The sequence below is a fragment of the Rhinocladiella mackenziei genome (assembly GCF_000835555.1).
Source record: "Rhinocladiella mackenziei CBS 650.93 unplaced genomic scaffold supercont1.3, whole genome shotgun sequence".
NCBI lineage: Eukaryota > Fungi > Ascomycota > Eurotiomycetes > Chaetothyriales > Herpotrichiellaceae > Rhinocladiella > Rhinocladiella mackenziei.
Genome location: NW_013550602.1, coordinates 1,943,237 through 1,960,340, shown reverse-complemented (window position 1 = coordinate 1,960,340; position 17,104 = coordinate 1,943,237). Strand labels below are relative to the sequence as shown.

The 17,104-nt window shown below is 51.4% G+C and overlaps 7 protein-coding genes across 7 annotated transcripts; 2 read left to right on the top strand and 5 right to left on the bottom strand.

The window, feature by feature from the left end:
* Positions 1–82: 82 nt before the first annotated feature.
* Z518_04235 (uncharacterized protein) lies at positions 83–772 on the top strand (the record flags this gene model as incomplete). Its single annotated transcript, XM_013417942.1, has 2 exons — positions 83–455; positions 504–772. The coding sequence occupies 2 exons, from the start codon at positions 83–85 to the stop codon at positions 770–772; spliced, it is 642 nt and encodes a 213-aa protein (XP_013273396.1).
* Positions 773–1,146: 374 nt separating this feature from the next.
* Positions 1,147–1,649, bottom strand: Z518_04234 (uncharacterized protein; the record flags this gene model as incomplete). Its single annotated transcript, XM_013417941.1, has 2 exons — positions 1,147–1,322; positions 1,412–1,649. 2 exons carry the CDS (start codon positions 1,647–1,649, stop codon positions 1,147–1,149), a joined length of 414 nt encoding a protein of 137 aa, XP_013273395.1.
* A 1,562-nt stretch (positions 1,650–3,211) lies between these two features.
* Z518_04233 (uncharacterized protein) lies at positions 3,212–4,828 on the top strand (the record flags this gene model as incomplete). Its single annotated transcript, XM_013417940.1, has 2 exons — positions 3,212–4,526; positions 4,668–4,828. 2 exons carry the CDS (start codon positions 3,212–3,214, stop codon positions 4,826–4,828), a joined length of 1,476 nt encoding a protein of 491 aa, XP_013273394.1.
* A 1,862-nt stretch (positions 4,829–6,690) lies between these two features.
* Z518_04232 (uncharacterized protein) lies at positions 6,691–7,377 on the bottom strand (the record flags this gene model as incomplete). Its single annotated transcript, XM_013417939.1, has 1 exon — positions 6,691–7,377. The coding sequence occupies one exon, from the start codon at positions 7,375–7,377 to the stop codon at positions 6,691–6,693; it is 687 nt and encodes a 228-aa protein (XP_013273393.1).
* Positions 7,378–7,621: 244 nt separating this feature from the next.
* On the bottom strand, positions 7,622–8,992 carry Z518_04231 (uncharacterized protein; the record flags this gene model as incomplete). The annotated part of the gene is made up of 1 exon (XM_013417938.1): positions 7,622–8,992. The coding sequence occupies one exon, from the start codon at positions 8,990–8,992 to the stop codon at positions 7,622–7,624; it is 1,371 nt and encodes a 456-aa protein (XP_013273392.1).
* A 555-nt stretch (positions 8,993–9,547) lies between these two features.
* Z518_04230 (uncharacterized protein) lies at positions 9,548–11,830 on the bottom strand (the record flags this gene model as incomplete). The annotated part of the gene is made up of 1 exon (XM_013417937.1): positions 9,548–11,830. The coding sequence occupies one exon, from the start codon at positions 11,828–11,830 to the stop codon at positions 9,548–9,550; it is 2,283 nt and encodes a 760-aa protein (XP_013273391.1).
* A 1,490-nt stretch (positions 11,831–13,320) lies between these two features.
* Z518_04229 (uncharacterized protein) lies at positions 13,321–14,385 on the bottom strand (the record flags this gene model as incomplete). Its single annotated transcript, XM_013417936.1, has 1 exon — positions 13,321–14,385. One exon carries the CDS (start codon positions 14,383–14,385, stop codon positions 13,321–13,323), a length of 1,065 nt encoding a protein of 354 aa, XP_013273390.1.
* Positions 14,386–17,104: the final 2,719 nt, after the last annotated feature.

Below are 17,104 nucleotides of genomic sequence, written 5' to 3'. Positions count from 1 at the left end.
AGAGGTGGGTATGATATATAGGATCCATGTGACTTCCTGTTGGAAAACGCCATCAACGCCACCGCAATTACTGACAGACACAATGTCGCGAGCGCAAGAAATAGCATCGGCCATTCTTTCTACTACTGAGAAATCGATCGTCCCGCTCACCACTGAACAAGTGTCACAAGGCTCGAAACTCTTTGGGGCAGCCATTCTCGACAGGGCATCATTATCCACCGTTATTGCAGAGACCAACAACGAGAGGGAGTCACCTTTGCTACATGGCGAAATAAATTGCATTCAACAATTCTTCAAACTTCCCAGAGATGGACGGCCCGAAACCAAAGATTGCATCTTTTTTGCTACACATGAGCCTTGTTCGTTATGCCTGAGTGGAATAACTTGGTCGGGATTCAACGAGTTCTACTATATGTTCACCTACGAAGATAGCAGAGATCTTTTTGCCATTCCCTGTAAGTGGCTGGCACCCGGACGTCAGACCATGGCTAATACCGGGGCAGACGATATCGACATTCTCCAATCCGTATACCAAGTGCCCTCCTCTGGAGACACGGAGGAGACGCTGGCGGCGAAACCATTGTACAATCGCAAGAACAAATTCTTCACGGCGAGATCACTGGCAGACTTAATCGATTCGGTTGAGGATACAGAGGCCAAGACAACGTTGAAAAGTGAACTCCAGAGGGTGAAACACATGTATGATCAGCTAAGCGCAACGTATCAAGAAGGGAAGAAGAGTGGCACCGAGACAAGTAGCTTCTTCCAATAGCCTCGAGACACTATGCGCGTGCCATGAAGCATTGTCACGATTCTTCGAATGTTGACGAATATCGGGGAGATCCAAATACGACAAACGAATGATTTCCGCATTCTATCATCGAAACCCAGAATGCCCCTTGATTGGCTCCACTCTGGCATATTTCAATACTTGACATAAATCCCACCAATCCTGAATCCTCTTCCCCGACTTCTTCCCCGGCTCCCGCCAGCTAGAGCCTCCAAACTTAGACCTTCACTGGGCCCTCGAGTCTCGAAATTGCTCTCTACGAAAGTGTTCGTCGTTATTGTAGCGCCCTCGCTCTCTCTCCCTCCTTGAAATTCCCCTCTCCCGCTTTCGCCTCCAACCCAGAGAGTAGCTGTCTGTCAATTCTCTCCCGCGGGCGGGCCGTGCACAACAGCTTCGATATTGTGGCCGCCAGGACTGATGACAAAGGCGCCGTAATAATCGGAATGGTACTCTGGTCTGAGGCCCGGGGGTCCATTGCAGGTCCCGCCGGCTTTGAGAGCAGCCGCATGGAAGGCGTCGACTTGGGAGCGGTCTGGGATTGCGGTTGTCAATCGTCCAGACTCGGATTATTTTCGAATGAAAGTGCATGTAGAGCACTCAGCACGGAGCTGGGGCACATACCCTTAGCAGACAAAGCGAGATGGATCCTTGTGATCTGGGCATCATCGGGGACAGGTTCATGCTTCTTGTCGAGGCCCACGATCCACAAAAAGGGCCTGTCGTCACCCATCCCGACGACGCCAGGAACCGGACGCATGAATTCCTTGATGTCCATATGGCCAAAGGCGGCGACGAGGAAGGACACTTCGGCATCGACCTGGCTGAAGGGGACAGGAAGGGAGATGTGATGAACAGGCATTTTGATGGGGGAGGTTGGTGTTCAATTGGATTGAGTGTGATTTTGTTGACTTACAGAAAGACAGGATGTTTGTTTCAACGAAGGTTGATGAGTTGCGATATAGCGATCAAGAGAAGGGGGAACGGACATCTAAATATCCCTTCTCGCCCTCTGTTCAAGATTTTGCCAATACTCCTAAAGCTCTGGCATCCCTCAGCGGCCCATTGAAGCCACAAGCTGAAGATTGCATCAGATCACGTGCTGTCGCGTCTCCTTCGCGCTTGCACTACGCTATGTTAGGCTAGCCGCGTCCCACCGTGCAAGAGAATTCAGGCAGCAGTCCACGTGCAAGGCTGGTGATTGGACAGACCGGCGTGGGTGCCTAGATGCAGCAATTCCAGAGTTTCAATGCGGGCAGATTTTGTCCCGACCTTGCTCCTCCACCGTGCATTTCGAGATGGAGGTGGTGTGGCCATTGCATTAGACGATATGGAAGCTTCAGAAGCAATTCATACAAAGCGCAATGATTCCTGTCAGGACGTGCTCCCAAGCCACGGCAGCAGCAAGACTAATTTACTTGGGACAGAGCGTTCATTGAGTTGCTCGGGCCACAATTAAAGATGTCCTTCTCGACCTCATATCTTGGACATATGGTCTCGTGAAGCTCTCATGAAAGGCTCTGCGGTGGCACCAAAAATCCCCATTCCATACCATAGCTGGGTGGACCAATCTTTTGATGATGTCAAGGCTCTTCCTGACGCGTTTAAACGTCAATAACCAAAGCAGTGGATACAATCCGATGACACCGCCGAAACAATTTGTTCACTCTTCGGCATGTTTTTGGTTCTACTGTTGCGACCTCTGATCCCATATTCTGCATCCTTCAATTCATCCAATCCATTTGTATCGTGTCGGCCATATTAACCCTTCAGGTCTTCGACCTGGTTGTCCGAGTGGGAATTCACCGTGTGCCCACCAGCGACGCAACTCCACTGACACTGACAGTCATAACAATGAAGCCATAGGAAGGTCAGGCAGTTTCCAAATCCAGAAGACGAAATGTATAGAAAACCGAGCGCTGCATAAGAGGAATGATTACAGCTATCTATCGGAGCTGCACGAATATCAGGTAATCAATTGAGAGTATCAGGAAATGTATTTCGTGGGCCCGGAAAAGGGGAAGAGGACACTGCCTCTCTAATTATTATCATTTGATCTAAGGCCAGATGCGGTGATGTTCATTACTCTTGGAGATAAAAATGGTGTAGCTGACGGAATGCAGGATTTCCCACTTTTTGATGCTGCATAGCCATCTTCTTCTCGGACGCCTTGTTGAGGGCGTGCCTCGGATACATTCGTCTTCTCCGCACAGAAGCCCGAAATCAATCTCAACCCCACACAACACAGCCTGATGATTATACCCCACAGAAAAGTGGTTGCTATTGCCAACCTGTTTTCGTTCACCGGAACGAACCATTGGGAGCAATGATATTTATCATCCTCTAACAGAGCATCATCCTTCTCGGCGTGTAACACAACAATATATCTAAGCCCCGAATCAACTCTATCTCCCCATCTCGGCCATGTCTACGAAGCTCTCTGTCTCGGAAATCAGCAAGCACAACACTCCCACCGACGCCTGGATCGTCATCAACGGCACCGTTTGGGACGTGACAGAATTCGCGCCAAAACATCCCGGCGGCATCGATGTTATTGTTCAATTCCTTGGCCAGGACGCCACGAGAGCATACAATGAGGTCCACGGCCCGAGCCTAGCAGCTAAACATCTAGATCAGTCCAAGAACAAAGGCCAACTGGACGAATCAACCATTACTGAGGAATGGAAATCTCGACAAGCCGAAACTGTGGCTGACCAACCTCCTTTGGCCCCCAGCGAGAAGCCGTCCCTCGACTCGATCATTAACGTCTACGACTTCGAAGATGTCGCCGAGAAAGTCCTCTCGCGCAAGACATGGGCGTACATCTCCGGGGCAGCGAACGATTGTATCTCTCTCGCAAACAATGTAGACTGGTATAAACGGATCATGTTCCGGCCGCGAGTGCTAGTCGGGGTGAAGGATGTCGACACCAGCGCGACGGTGCTAGGCAAGAAGTTCTCAATGCCCATCTTCACGTCGCCCGCGGCACTGGCGAAACTATCACATCCCGACGGTGAGTTGGCGATGGCAAGAGCTGCTGTTACGAAAGGCACGACCATGTGCGTGTGCAACAATGCATCGTTTTCGCTGGCCGAGATCTCGGCCGTCATGCCGCCGAACTACCCGAAATTCTACCAGATCTATTTCCACAAGGACAGGCGAGTAACGGAGAATCATATACGAGAGATCATTTCGCTGAAGCCAAGCGCAATCCTCGTCACGGTGGATCTACCTGTCGTGGGCAAGCGAGAGGCGGACGAACGCATCAAGATCGAAGCTAGCTACCGCCCCTCAAAGAATGCGCACGTACAGGTGCTGCCGAAGGACAACAAGGGTGCTGGTCTCGCACGTGCCACGGGGTCTTATATCGACCCCGACCTGACGTGGACGGATATCAGGTGGCTAATTAATCTGTCAAAAATCCCCGTGTTCGTCAAGGGCGTCCAGTGCGCGGCGGACGCGAGAAAGGCGCTCGAGACAGGCTGCAAAGGCATCTACGTGTCGAACCACGGCGGACGGGCAGTGGACACTGCACCACCATCAATCCTCACGTTGCTCGAGATCCAGGCCAACTGCCCCGAAGTGCTGGAACAGATGGAGGTATTTATCGACGGCGGCATTCGACGGGGTACGGACGTGCTCAAGGCCATTTGTCTCGGCGCCAGTGCCGTATGCCTGGGCCGGCCATTTTTGTATTCTGTCGTCTATGGCCAGGAGGGCGTGGAGAAAGCATTCGACAGTAAGCTTCTGACCCTCCCCACCTTCCTTTTCCCTTTTGTTTTTCGCATGTTTGAGCACGTGAGCTCCTTCTATCTTCACCGGATCAGTTGATGAGAGAGAACATGGAGAACAAGAAACTGACCCCCACCCTAAAAAACAGTCCTGAAGGATGAGCTCGACACCGCCATGCAAATGGTTGGCATCACGAGCCTCAGCCAAGCGCATCCAGGCCTGCTCAACACGGCAGAAATCGATCGGTTCGTGTATCGAGGAGACGCTCATCCTTGGGCCAGAAAGATTGTCAGGACGGTCAAGTTGTAAATGCAGGGTGAGGATATCCTTGAAGTATGAAGACAGATGGGAATCCTGTAGAAATCTCATGCCGTCGAAGAAAGTGGAATAGAACATATTGTTGTGGATGTTCAAGCGCTTCCCTGAAGGGCGTAGTGATAGCATTGATTTATATCGTGTATATGCTGTAGGCACGACAAAAATGCAAGGTCCGATACATGGCACTCGACCTCACGCCAAGGTTTTGTGCTCGAGGCCATTATTAGTGTCCTGCTACCGGCGTGACGCAGTAGGGGAAACCGAAATCCGTTCTCAGAAAGATAGTCTGACCAAAGCACAACAAAGAAAACAACTCCTCACCTACACACGCATCACTAGCTTAGATAGGAGACGGAAGGGTGGGAACAAGTCAGTAGAGATACGACTTGCCGACGTAGACCGGCATCTCCAGCTACTCGGACAGGTAGTCCAACAAGTTATCGATGCCGTCGTCGTGTTGTTGCTGTCTTTTTCGATCATTTTGTCGTCCTGGGGTGGTGCAAACAGGCAAGTTCCTTAGCAGGAGTCGACGCAGTGAGAAGATTCAGGTTGAAAAGTCACACTTGATCTTGTATAGTTCGCAGAATCTGTGCGATCGAGAATGCTAGGGGCCACGGTCTCCGTGGCGACAGCATTGTTCCAGCTGTAGGAGAATGACACGTTTGCCCTTATCCTAGCTCCGTTACTTGAGGGACGTCCTTGTGCTGCCTCGTCAGAAAGCAATCCTATTCCGTCGATCGTAGCGCTGCTTCTTCCACTCCCTTTTGAGTCGGGCCAGGGGTTCAAGCCAATATTCTCCTTCCTTCCAAACTAGGTTGACTCCTACTCCATGTGAACCCGTCGGATGTGCCCACGTTTGCAGTATCAAATATGAGTTTTCTTGCGCAAAGACCCCTATCCGTGATCGTCAAATTGACAAGTTGGTGAGGAAGCAGGTGTAGCCCGCGAGGGCATAGATTAGGATCATAGATGTCATTTTGTGCAGACGGTAATGGAAGGGCACATTTCGCCGGATGCAAGGACGACAGTGTGGCGTTGACCTTTGCGGGAGGCTTTGTCTCGTGGAAGAATTGAGTGGTGACTTACCTCTTTCTCGTGAGTAGGATTCATCAGGTGCGTTTTGTATAACGGATTATCGTCTTGTAGTTCGGCTGACCTGTCCGATTTGGTTTTCCTAGCCGAACAAAACAATAAGAACAATCGGTGGCTAGAGATATTTATACCTGCTCCATGCTACGAGAAAGGAAAAGAGATAGAGATCGACCACGAAGCGGAAAAGGAGAAATTGTGCGAGGAAGCGAAGATAAAGGAGAAAGACGTGTACCAGGCGCAATAGTTCGAGGAGCCGCAGTTAAATGACTGTGTTGGCTCACGCTGCTGAACGAGGCGAACCAGACGGTGAACAAGCCACGGGCAATGGACTCTTCCGTGGAACAAGAAGATGGCCTCTCCCGAAGCTTCAGAACGAATCAGGATAAAATGCCGGTTTTTATAAAGTTCAGTCTCAGGGCGTGGGTTGCGTCTGCTGCTGTTAAAGGGATGCCCAATGTCCCGATACGATACCAGCAAGGAGGCACAGTGATGCCTGGTAGCTGGCCCGAACAGTCCCAAGACATGACGACGGGAGAGAAAAGAATCATCAGACTGAAAAGAGCATGACGAAAAATTTGCTTGAAGGAATACGAAATGTATCAGCCAAGGGCAGTGAATATTGAAATCGTATGTGTAAAAGTAATCGCGATTGACACCAGATGCTTCTGTGTCCACGAGCTTTCAAAAGGCTTAATGAGGGAGTCATTTGAGCGATTTTGCATGGTTGAGTTGCAGCTTCTGCAAGTAGATGTCCCCATCATCTACTCCGCGTGGAATTCAACGACAAGGGAAGCGCTGACATCGATAGTTTGAGGCTCAAAATCAATGCCAACTCCAATACCAGTTGCCCACGAGGCGGCAGACTTCCGAGCTGTCTGCTTTGTGCATGGTCTCGGATAGCTCTCCTCCGAATCCTCGATCTTGACAGCAGTGACGCTGTTCCTCCCAATAACCCGACCATATTCTTCTGCACGTTTCATGGCTCGGACAAGCGCTTTCATCCTCGCTTCCTCGCCGAGGATTGATTGGTTTTGATCTGTCAATTTCCACGTGACACCCTTGAGTTGCACGAACTTTACTGTTGAGAGATGGACGACCATCTCACCCAGCTTGGCAAAGTCGCGGAAGCGAATGTCTAGTTTTGAATAGACGGTTTGGATCTGTTTTCCTGTTCTTTTGTTGTCTTTGTCGAACTCGTCACGGCTGGAGGTAGAAAGGGACGCGATTGAATAGAAGCTCACGGGCGCTTCCGGTGATATGTCTCCATTGGATAGACGCGGGCATAATTCGTCAATCTCAGCTTGGAGGTTGTTGACTGTGGTGACCACATTTGTGGATGCTTCATCCTTATCATACCCCGAATCAATGACGTCGACAATGAGAGCAGCCCTTTCCGCCGGCGCACTGATAAGCCCAGTGCTGTTAATAGTAATAACGGTGGGCACCATGTTTTCTGGTAAAGGATTAAGGAGTCGGTGCCCAGCCCCAAGTTATGGCCACTTGTCAAGACGGCGTGGAGAGAAGAGTGAAGAGACGAGAAAGAAACAGGTCTCTTAGGGGCGTGTGGCCTGTATTTGTACCCAGCTTTGGAATGGTTGCCTAATCGTGTGTGCTCGTGAAGTGAACCCAGGTTGGTTGCCTCCCTCGCATTTGTCACGTGCGGAAGGGATTTTTAAAGGAGGTCGATCATCATCATAGCAAAGGTCGAGAGCCTGCCATGTACTCCCAAGTCATACTCTTCTTCGTTTCCAGTCGGTCTTGGGTCATCCAATAAGGTGGAGGGATTGGGGTCTCGCTCAGGGATCGCACATCGCCACGAACTAATGATGCAACCGCGGCAGAGCACCCAAGAATTCGCGGCATGCCATGGCCGGTGAACCCAGCAGTGATATAAACTCTGGGTTTCCCGGGGATCTCCCCAACCCAAGGCATCAAGTCGGAAGAATAACCCATCACCCCTGTCCAGACATCGGTGACTTTGGCGCCAGAGTCTTCCCAGCCGTGAAACATCCGCTGCATGTACCCGTCGAAGTATTTTGCTGCTCCAGGGATGAGTTGGGAGTCATCGATATTGTTGTGCCAGTAAGAATCATTGAGCAAGACAGCCTGTTTCGCACCTCCAACAATTATGCTGCCGTCGGTTCTCGAAATCAGGTAATCATATTCCTGAGGCCCATACCGAATGGTGTAGGAATTGTTCAGATGCGGAGCCATCTTCCCATGCTCTGGAACAGCGATTCTGCAAGCGATCCCTCTTGCCGGAGTGATCTTGTCACTCAATTCAGGCAGCAACAACGGAACGTAGGCATTGGCCGCGATGACCACTTTCTTCGCCCGGATTTCTCCACGCGGAGTGTTCAAGATCCATCGGCCAGCGCTGGCAGGGGATTCTGATATCTCCAGAACGGGAGTGTTGGCCTGGAGATTGGCACCCCACTCCAGGCAGCGACGGAGAAGGTGAGACACCATCTTGTACGGCCAGATCGATCCGGCAGTGAAGGTAAAGGCTGCCAATGCACCCTTGACTCCGGACACCTGCTCGGCTTTCTTCGGATCCGCAATGAAATGCAGGTCATCTGGAAAGCGGTAACCTCTGGCCTTCATGTCGCTAAAGGCTGCGATGGTCGGTTCTGCGACGCGACGATCCACAAAAACGTCAATGGCCCTCGTAAGCTCAAAGTCACAGTCGATCCGTTCCTTCTCCACCAGCCTCTTGACATCCATGACCTGCTGGGTCTCAAATCTTGAGAGTTCTTCTGCGACACGCACTCCAAACATCTGCTCTGACCGGATGGCGTTCATGTATAAGTCCGGCTTGAGATGTCCACCGTTCCGCGCTGTAGCACCAGAACATACATCGCGGGCCTCGAGGATAACTGTCGATGGTCGGTTGCCGTCATCCTTTTCCAAGATATGATAGGCAGCCGCTGCACCGGCGAAACCAGAGCCAATGATCACTACGTCCACCTCTTGTGGAAGAGACTCGGTAGTCCGATGCTTTGTGAGATCGGAGGCAAACGATAGCCAGTAAGATGGCATAGGATTAGGGTGAGGAAGGGACATATTGCAAGCAAGTCGTGAGGTGAGTAGGCTTTAGAGGGAAACACTGTCAAGAATCTAGCTTGTTAGCCGGGTCAAGACCATTACCTGTTCTATATGAGCAATTGACGGGCATCGGTAGCAGAAGGCGGAGACCGGAAATGTCCGCCTGATCGGGACAGATGAAAATTCCTATCTCTGGTCGTGAGCCCCGTTGGGCGGCAAGCGAGTGCCCTTTTTGGTCTCCAAGCAAAGTGTTACATGAGGTTGGTGAGATCGAGATCGAGTTAGGCTGCAGTCCCAAGGCCAATATTAGCAATCCACGTGACCGGTACCTTGGTGCCAACGACCGTGTAGACATCATGACGGCCGTTCAGGCTGACAAGGGACATAAATAATACTCGTATAAGACTGCTTCACAGGCACAATAGCTGATTGTGTATGCAGTTCCCTCTGTATGCTAAATAACGCTGCAAAACTTCATATCAAACAAACACTGGCCTTTCGGCGCCTTGCTGCCGAATATTTCTTACTTTTCGCAGGCCCACATAAGAACTCCCGTATCCAGGTGCTGATGCATCAAGACCCTTCACTACTTGTCTCTGCCTTGTTCCTCATACGATTTAGAATGCTCGAACTCCTACTTCGACCTTCATGCCCCATCGTCAGTGCCCTCAGTCTATTAGTCCCACTGGATGAGCTGTCAACTGACAGTCCACTGCCCTCAAGCTTGCCAATTCGAGCCATTAGAGCCATGTTCTCTTTCTGCAGTTCATGAATCTGCCGTGAGTAGATATCACGCTCCTTTTTCAGTAACTCGAGTTCAGCTCGGGCTTCGTCTCGTTCTCTGGTCAGACGGGACTTCTCATCTTTATCTTGTTGCTTCCTTTTCTTTTCTGCTAGTTTCTTGTCCTCTTTCTTCTTCTTCCATTCCAATTTGGCCACTTCCTTTTGGTATTTCTCCTCATGTTTCTTCAATTCTCGCTCGTGCTTCACTTCGGCCCTTTTCAGAGCGTTCTGTTCTTTCTCACTCTCCTTGTTGGCTTGGCTGGACAATTTTTCCCGCTGCTGAGCGAATTTGGCATCCATGGCTGCTTTGCGTTCTGAAAGCTTCGCTAACTCTTTGTCGTGCTGCACCAGAAGTTGGCTTTCGGTCCTCTCAGATAGTGATTTGGATGAGATTGAAGGGAATTCATCCGAGACGAGGCGGGAGTCGGCTGATGCAAAAGAAGTGGTTGAGATGGTCGATGAAGCGTCATCGTCATTGTTCGGTGTGTCTGCCTGTTGCAGTACACCTAGCTTGGGGAAGTCCTGCGGCCCATTGAGTTGACTGACTCCTAATTTCGGGCTTCCTTTCGGTGTATGATTTGGAAACTGATTGCGACCTACCTGGGTTGCAGAAGAGTCGAGTGCTTCCGTAACGGTCGTTAAGAAATGGCTAGGAGACGAAGGAGGGTGTTGTATAGAATTTGGCTGTTCTTCCCGATTTGGTATTGCTACCTGGGATTCGGAAGCCTTGGGAACCGGCGGTGGCAACTGTTCAATGGTTTGCAAACTTTCCTCATGCTCTCTGATTCCAGCAAGAGTCCCATTGGCCTCCCAGCTGGCAAAGCTTTCGCGTCGCCTCGTGTCCGGTCTTGAATCGGTCTTCTCGAGCGGTTCCTGGTCATCTTCCCACCGGCACGCCCAGTCCAAGAATTTCTGGGCGTCAGCACAGATACTCGAAGGTGTCCCTCTCTCGACCATGAAACGTGGAACGCTGCCACCGGGGTCACTTCGAGTTATCATTATCCATTCAACGGGATTTTCCTCTGGGTCGTAGGGTTCACTAGGATCCTGAGTTTTTACGGGACTAGCTGGAACACCGACCGTGGCACTTCTCTTTCTGCTTCCCGGGGACAATTCTCTGTGTACAGAGCCACCCGTGTCGACCCTCAGATGTTTATTGTCATGGTCGTGGTCGTGGCCGAATGGAACTCCATGACTCTCTGCATTGTGTCTCAAGACATCTTTCTCAAGTGAAGGTGAGGGTGCCCTGTGGTGGCCAAGGTGCAACAAATCGGTGGAGGAAGTCGTGGTTTTGAGCTTTCTGGGGATTTCGCGAATGAACTCTACCGATTCATACTGACCACGGATGAAGCCGTTTCTGGGCCGAGTCTGAGGGTGATTGCAGGGTTTCGAGACGATCATATAATGGCGGGGCGCCAGCTCGGGCACTTTATGAGCATCTCCACGTTGTTGCATGGCCTTGGAGGATGTGATGAGTAGTGTAACAAAGTCTCGTGGTGTGGTTGGTCCTGGAAATTGCGCACTGAGTCTGTACACTTCCAGCTTGCCTCTGTTTGGCACCGTTATCTCTTCCACTCTAGTCTCAGCACCAATGCCTCGAATGTTGCCTTCACCGGGAGCACCCTGTACAGCGAGCGAGGCAGGAAATTCTCGTTCAAAGCCTCGCTTGAAACGACTGAATCCGAGTCCCTCGTGCACACTCCTACGTGCAAACCAAGCTCCTTTACCATCTTTACTCCCGAGTTTATACACAGCTATCCCCATAGGATTTTCTTTGACGGAGAGCTTAATAGGCTTACCCCATTCTTTCTGTAGTTCTGCATATTCGGGCGGGGGCGGAGGACTTCGCGCAGTGGATACGAGCACTTCAGAGGCACTCGAAGCTATAGAGCCCGTAGTATAAGACCGGTGTCGGTGCGAGGGATTCGGATCGGGAATAGGTACAGATTCAACTATAGACTCGACTTTGGAGAAGAGGTCAGTTAAGAACGGATCCAGCTCCTCCTGCTTCGGCGGGATGTCTGAGAAGTTGCAGGGGGCCAGAGCCTTTAAAGCCGAATGAAGAGTGGCCATGGTGGAGGCACTGTCGTTGTCTCACGGCCAGAGGCTTCCACCCGCGGATAGAAGAACTGCAAAGACGACGGGGCTCATGGAGTCGGCGTGACAGTAGATAGAGGAAGGGTAACGGGCTGAGACGCATCGGCGGTTGAGATAAAGACGTGGAACCAATTTCCTTCACCGGCGGACCCGGACTGATATCATTCGGCTTGAGGTCGAAAAAGTACAGGCTGAGGTAACCCAGATGGGCGGTGGCATGAATATTGGACGGCCGCTGAGATCAGAGTACTCAGGATGACTGAGCAGTTGGCTTTTGCTGCAGTGGGTTCAGGGAGTGGCCCGGCACCCAATGCGCATACAATGATATTTTGACCCGGAAAGCCTGGGAGTGGCATCGTCATTTCTGGCCCCCTCGGTGCTCCGTAGTCTATCGGCTGCGCGTTTTTCCTTCCGCGGCCGACCTGCCTCAGTACGTACATTCGCCCAGTTCTCTCGTCGTGCCTTTCACTTTTGTGGCGAAGGGACATGAACCAGCCGAAAACACTACGCAATGAAGAAAGGAGGACATGCCATCAGGAACAATATGGGGGGAAGAGTTAAAGAAGATGTTCACATTTGTTTGAGATTATCTTTATGTATCGAAGCATTTGCCTCGAGAATTCCAGCATCTGATTCCTCTTCCATCCAGTGGAACAAAGGCTTCTCCGACGCCTGGTCGAAGATATAGGAGATGGCCCTATAGACCACACAAGCCATGATTGTAGAGCCCAAAGGTCTCTCCTCGTAGTCACCCATCCGAGTCACAGAGTCGAGACGGCCGCCACCTCTGCCACAGGCGCAAGGTGGGCGCACGACCACGATCGGTCCCCCTAGTGCCAATAACCAGACAATGTGAGATGAGGCAGCCAGGGTCGTATAACCGGATACGACCACTGTACCGCCTTGCCGTTGTTCGTGCCTATCTGTTGCCAACCCGTGTACAACAGAATCGGTCCAAAACAGGTGGTCAATCTTCGTGTCGAGGAGGACTAGCCTTTTCGGCGCCAAAAAATGAGAGCACCCTGGTGCTGCAAAAATAATTCCAAGCATATATCCCAAACCTGCAAACCTGCCGCGAGGCATTCCGATCTTGCGAAAATGTGGGACTATATCCAACCAGCCGACCTGCCGCTGATGTATTGCATAAATCAATGCTTTGACAAATTAAAAAAAAAAAAAAAAAAAAATTTTCAAAATCACAACGCTTGCTGAAATCAGACCATGTCCCCATATTATCCGTGTCCCGTATCCATGCAGGGTGGTATCGCTAATGTTTATCAAATAACTCCGTGCCCACATGCTGAAGAGTTTTAGTGCCCGCGTGCATGTGCGGTCTTCTGTCGACCAACTGCATTGTCGCAAAATAATATCGGCAGCCTTGTCACCGTTTGGCAAAATATCGTGCCAGCTGAAGAGGGAAAGAAAAGGGGAAAAAAAAAAAAAAAAAAAAGTCTGATCTTCGTCTATCACATGGCGGTAGCGTATGGCATCGTGTATTCTTGGTACCGATCCCAGCCAAACGTGCTCAAGCTTGCGGACGTACTGCAGGGTTGCTGAGTCAACATGCTGGGCAACGGGAGGGGTGTGAATGACGACGTCGTTGTTGGAGCGCTGTACGCAGGAGCGCTATAGTATTGTGGAGCGCTGTATGCCGAAGAAGAATAAGGCTGGCTGAAGGACGGCGTGGGTGATGGTAGCTGGATATCGTTGACTCCTACACTCGACCAAATGTTCTGCTGTGAGTCGCAGGATGAGACAGGACTCGGGCTGGAAGGAACAATCTTCCAGGCCTCAACGGGGGCCGGTTGGATGGCTTGCGGTGGTTGCGATGGCCACCACTGCTCGGTGCCCGTAGAACTGGGGAGAAGAGGAGTCGGTCGGATAACATCGACAATCCGCGGAGGAGGAGGTAGAAGTGGAACATAGAGACCCATGATGGCGGCACGAACCTCTTCGCTTCGACCACAGAGAAGCTCACCTGCGCCATTTTCCTCCATCCCCTCTAGAGCAAGTGCGCTCGTCCGATAGACAAACTTGTTTGCGGCTTGCACAAACTCCTCTTGCAACTTCTTCAGCTGTTGCTCCTTCTCAGACCAGGTCCAGGTGTTAGCGGCGGTGTCCACGGAGAAGACTTCCTTGTGATATTCGACCAGCGAATCAATGGTGTCTGGTGTCAACTTGAAGGCGACCTCGTTCTGGGAGACCATGTCGACGTGGACAACATACGCCTCGATATGAATTAGTTGGTAATTGAACAAGGCCTCCACCAGCGGATTAGAATCCTTTCGCAACTCTGCCTCGGGTGCTTTGGGGAGCATCAGAGAACACAATGACCAAATGGCATTGGATGACGAGAGAGTTTCGGTCAGACATCTCGTGTGTTGCGGAACACTGTTGAGGGGTCGCTTAATCTTGTTGATTCTCTTGAGGGTGGCCGTCAACCAAGGCTCGACTTTAGTATTAAGGACGACGTTGCACGTTGATCGGGGCGCAAAGGCAGCAGCAGAGGCGGGTAACAATATCGTCGGCATTATGAGTTATTCTGGAGGGTTGTCTAATGAAAGGTTCTCTGGAGTGATAGAGCGAGATTTTCAAAGGGACATTCGGGATAAAATGGAGGGCTGGCCAGGCAAGGAAGCAAAGAGATATAATAAAGAGAGGAGTAAATTGGATCAAAGACAGGAGTTTGTCCGCTGGCGGTCCCAACGAGGGAAGTAGTATGCGCGCCTTGTAGAGAGAAAGGAGTCGGAGATGAGGTGCTTGTTCTCCTGGCGGAGGGAAGAGTGGGAGTGGGAGAGAGCGGGAAGGCGGGGATGACGAAAAAGGCAAAGAGAGTAGAGGAGGAGAGAGCCGTACCTTATATCCAGAGAATGGTGAGAAGTAGTCATGAGCGGGAATGATAGGTTGAAGGAACCAGGGCTAAAGATGGGACCTTGACGGCCAGGCGCAGCAAAGCTTTCATGCAGTTGGATGGAGACGGTCGGGGGGTGATGGTGGATGGATGGGAGTGGGAGTGGGAATTCAGAATTGAGGGTAGAGAAGATAGAGGCGGATATGGCATGGCATGGCGGAACCAGGCAAAAAGGGCGAAGGCGATGGGGGCGCAGCCGGAAATGGCCGTGGACTGACAGAAAAGAAAAGCCCACCCACAGGCGGGCAAATCGAAGAGACTTGCCCGTGTCAGATCAAAAACAGGCGAGACCGAAGGGTCAGAAGGCCAAAGCCGTGGGAACTCGCTCAGTCATCCATCCTTCTCTGGCAAAAGTTTTTCCAACTTGCATCGTACATCTACGCTACTGCACGTCCTGCAACTTCCCACTCCGCGGGCTGCCACTGGTTGGCAACTTGTGCATGTTCCAGCTCAGCCTGTTTTCCTCCTGTTCCGTTGTGTTTCTTCCTGCTGGGCTGCATGACGAACAAAACAGTCCTTAGCTGCCTGGGCGGTCCATTCTCGCTCTGCTACTGGCGGCCTCCCTCAGCTGCCGATGCTTCTCGAAATCTCCCAGGCGCAGATGCAATGATTGCCAATATCGAGTTTGATCAAACAGTTTCGTCAAATCCATCATTAGCGTGCGAAATTGAAGCCTGCCCTCGCCCTACGGTCAATGTCCACCTCCAGCAGATCGTGCTTCCCCGAAACTCGGTGGCGTCTCGATCAGCACACCCTCAGCATTCCCTCGCAAGCCTGCCCGTTGACACGGCTGTCCCCGAGAGGAGCGTGGTCGGTGGTGATTTTCATTCCAGAAAGATCAAAATTATCCGAAAAGGCCCTCACAGATTGCCTAACCCTTGCTCTCTAGTTTCCTTCGTAAACGTACGGCGAGCCAGGCCTCCCCCAATCTCAACACCATTCAATCATACACTCGAATAACGGTGGGAGGTCAAAGGTCTCCGAGTTCCCAAGATCCCTGAAACAAAAATTTCACGTAGCATCACATGTCCGCGTCGGAGGCTGGGGAAGGAGTGAGCGCTGCTGTACACGCCGTTGGCGCATTCGCATTCGTAGAAAACATGTCTAAAGCATTTGCATCCATTGTTGACCCCGCGATGGCTTGGCCGGCTGTCTCAAGACGCAAGGAGACTCGACGGAAACCAGGACGCGATTTGCAGTCCCGGGGAGGTGGTACGACTCTTCTTCGTTTCACTCCTCCGGGTCAGGGTCTCGCTTGGTCCAGAAGGGCATCCCAAAGTTGCTCGAGCGAGCCTCAGAGGCCAAATTTCCACGAGTCGAAGTCATATCGCCAGAATTGGGCTGTTTGATGACTGTAAGATGGCAGAGACCTCACAACCAGTCGTTGGCATTTGTGCCCAGAAAGCTGCGAATCCGTCCGAGTTAGCTGGCGGAGGGCAGCTGAGGTGATCCTCGTCGCAAGGGCACTTCTGTAAATGCATTGGCTGTTGTTGATCGGCACTGGCGTGGCACACCAATTGAAGATCCCTGCTATGGCCTTTCATTGGCTGCGCTAACTTGCAGACTGTCAAGTTCGCCATTACCTAGCATCATGTGACAAGCACTGGCGTGGATGTCTTTGGCTTGGAAGACCGCGACAGAAACAAGATACAAGTTGCAGCAGCCGCTGACAATGTTCTGGGTTTCCGGAGCGGACGTGTTGCAGTGTTTCAGGCATCCGTCCCACCCAGTGACGGACTGTGACGACAAAAGGTGATGCCAAAAAAAAAAAAAAAATAGGAAAGCGATGGGGCTGGACTCTGCCTGGCATCGTGCAGTCCGAGTCTTTGAACCTTGATGCCAGTTCGAGTTTGGATGAGGCGGTGGCCGATAGCCGTGGCGCATCCTGAGGCTGTGCGGCAGAAACCGCCCAGCTGAATTCGGCTCATCCGAGAAACTGCGATCACGTGGTGGTGGCTCCAAAGATCTTTCCCGCACCCAGGAGCTCACGATGGTATCGATCACTTTCTACATTCTTCATGGCCGGACGATCGACCTTACGATCATCACAGATAATCCGTTGAACCGAATCATGCATTTTGTGGGCCGGTGCAATGTTCCCATCACTTATGCATCTGTCGTGGCAAATGTCAGATTGGCCAGCACTGTTTTCCTAAAGGACTTTTGGTAAGTCCATTAGTGCCACGGTTGTGGTATCGGTAACTTCAGCTTCGTATTGATCCCTCTCCCTTGTCACTTCGTTTCACTCATCTGTCCGGCAAAAGATGGCGCCTTGTTGCAATGTTAGCGGACATGAGCGACGTTCTCAAGCACGTACTTTCTACCATATCCTTCAAGAA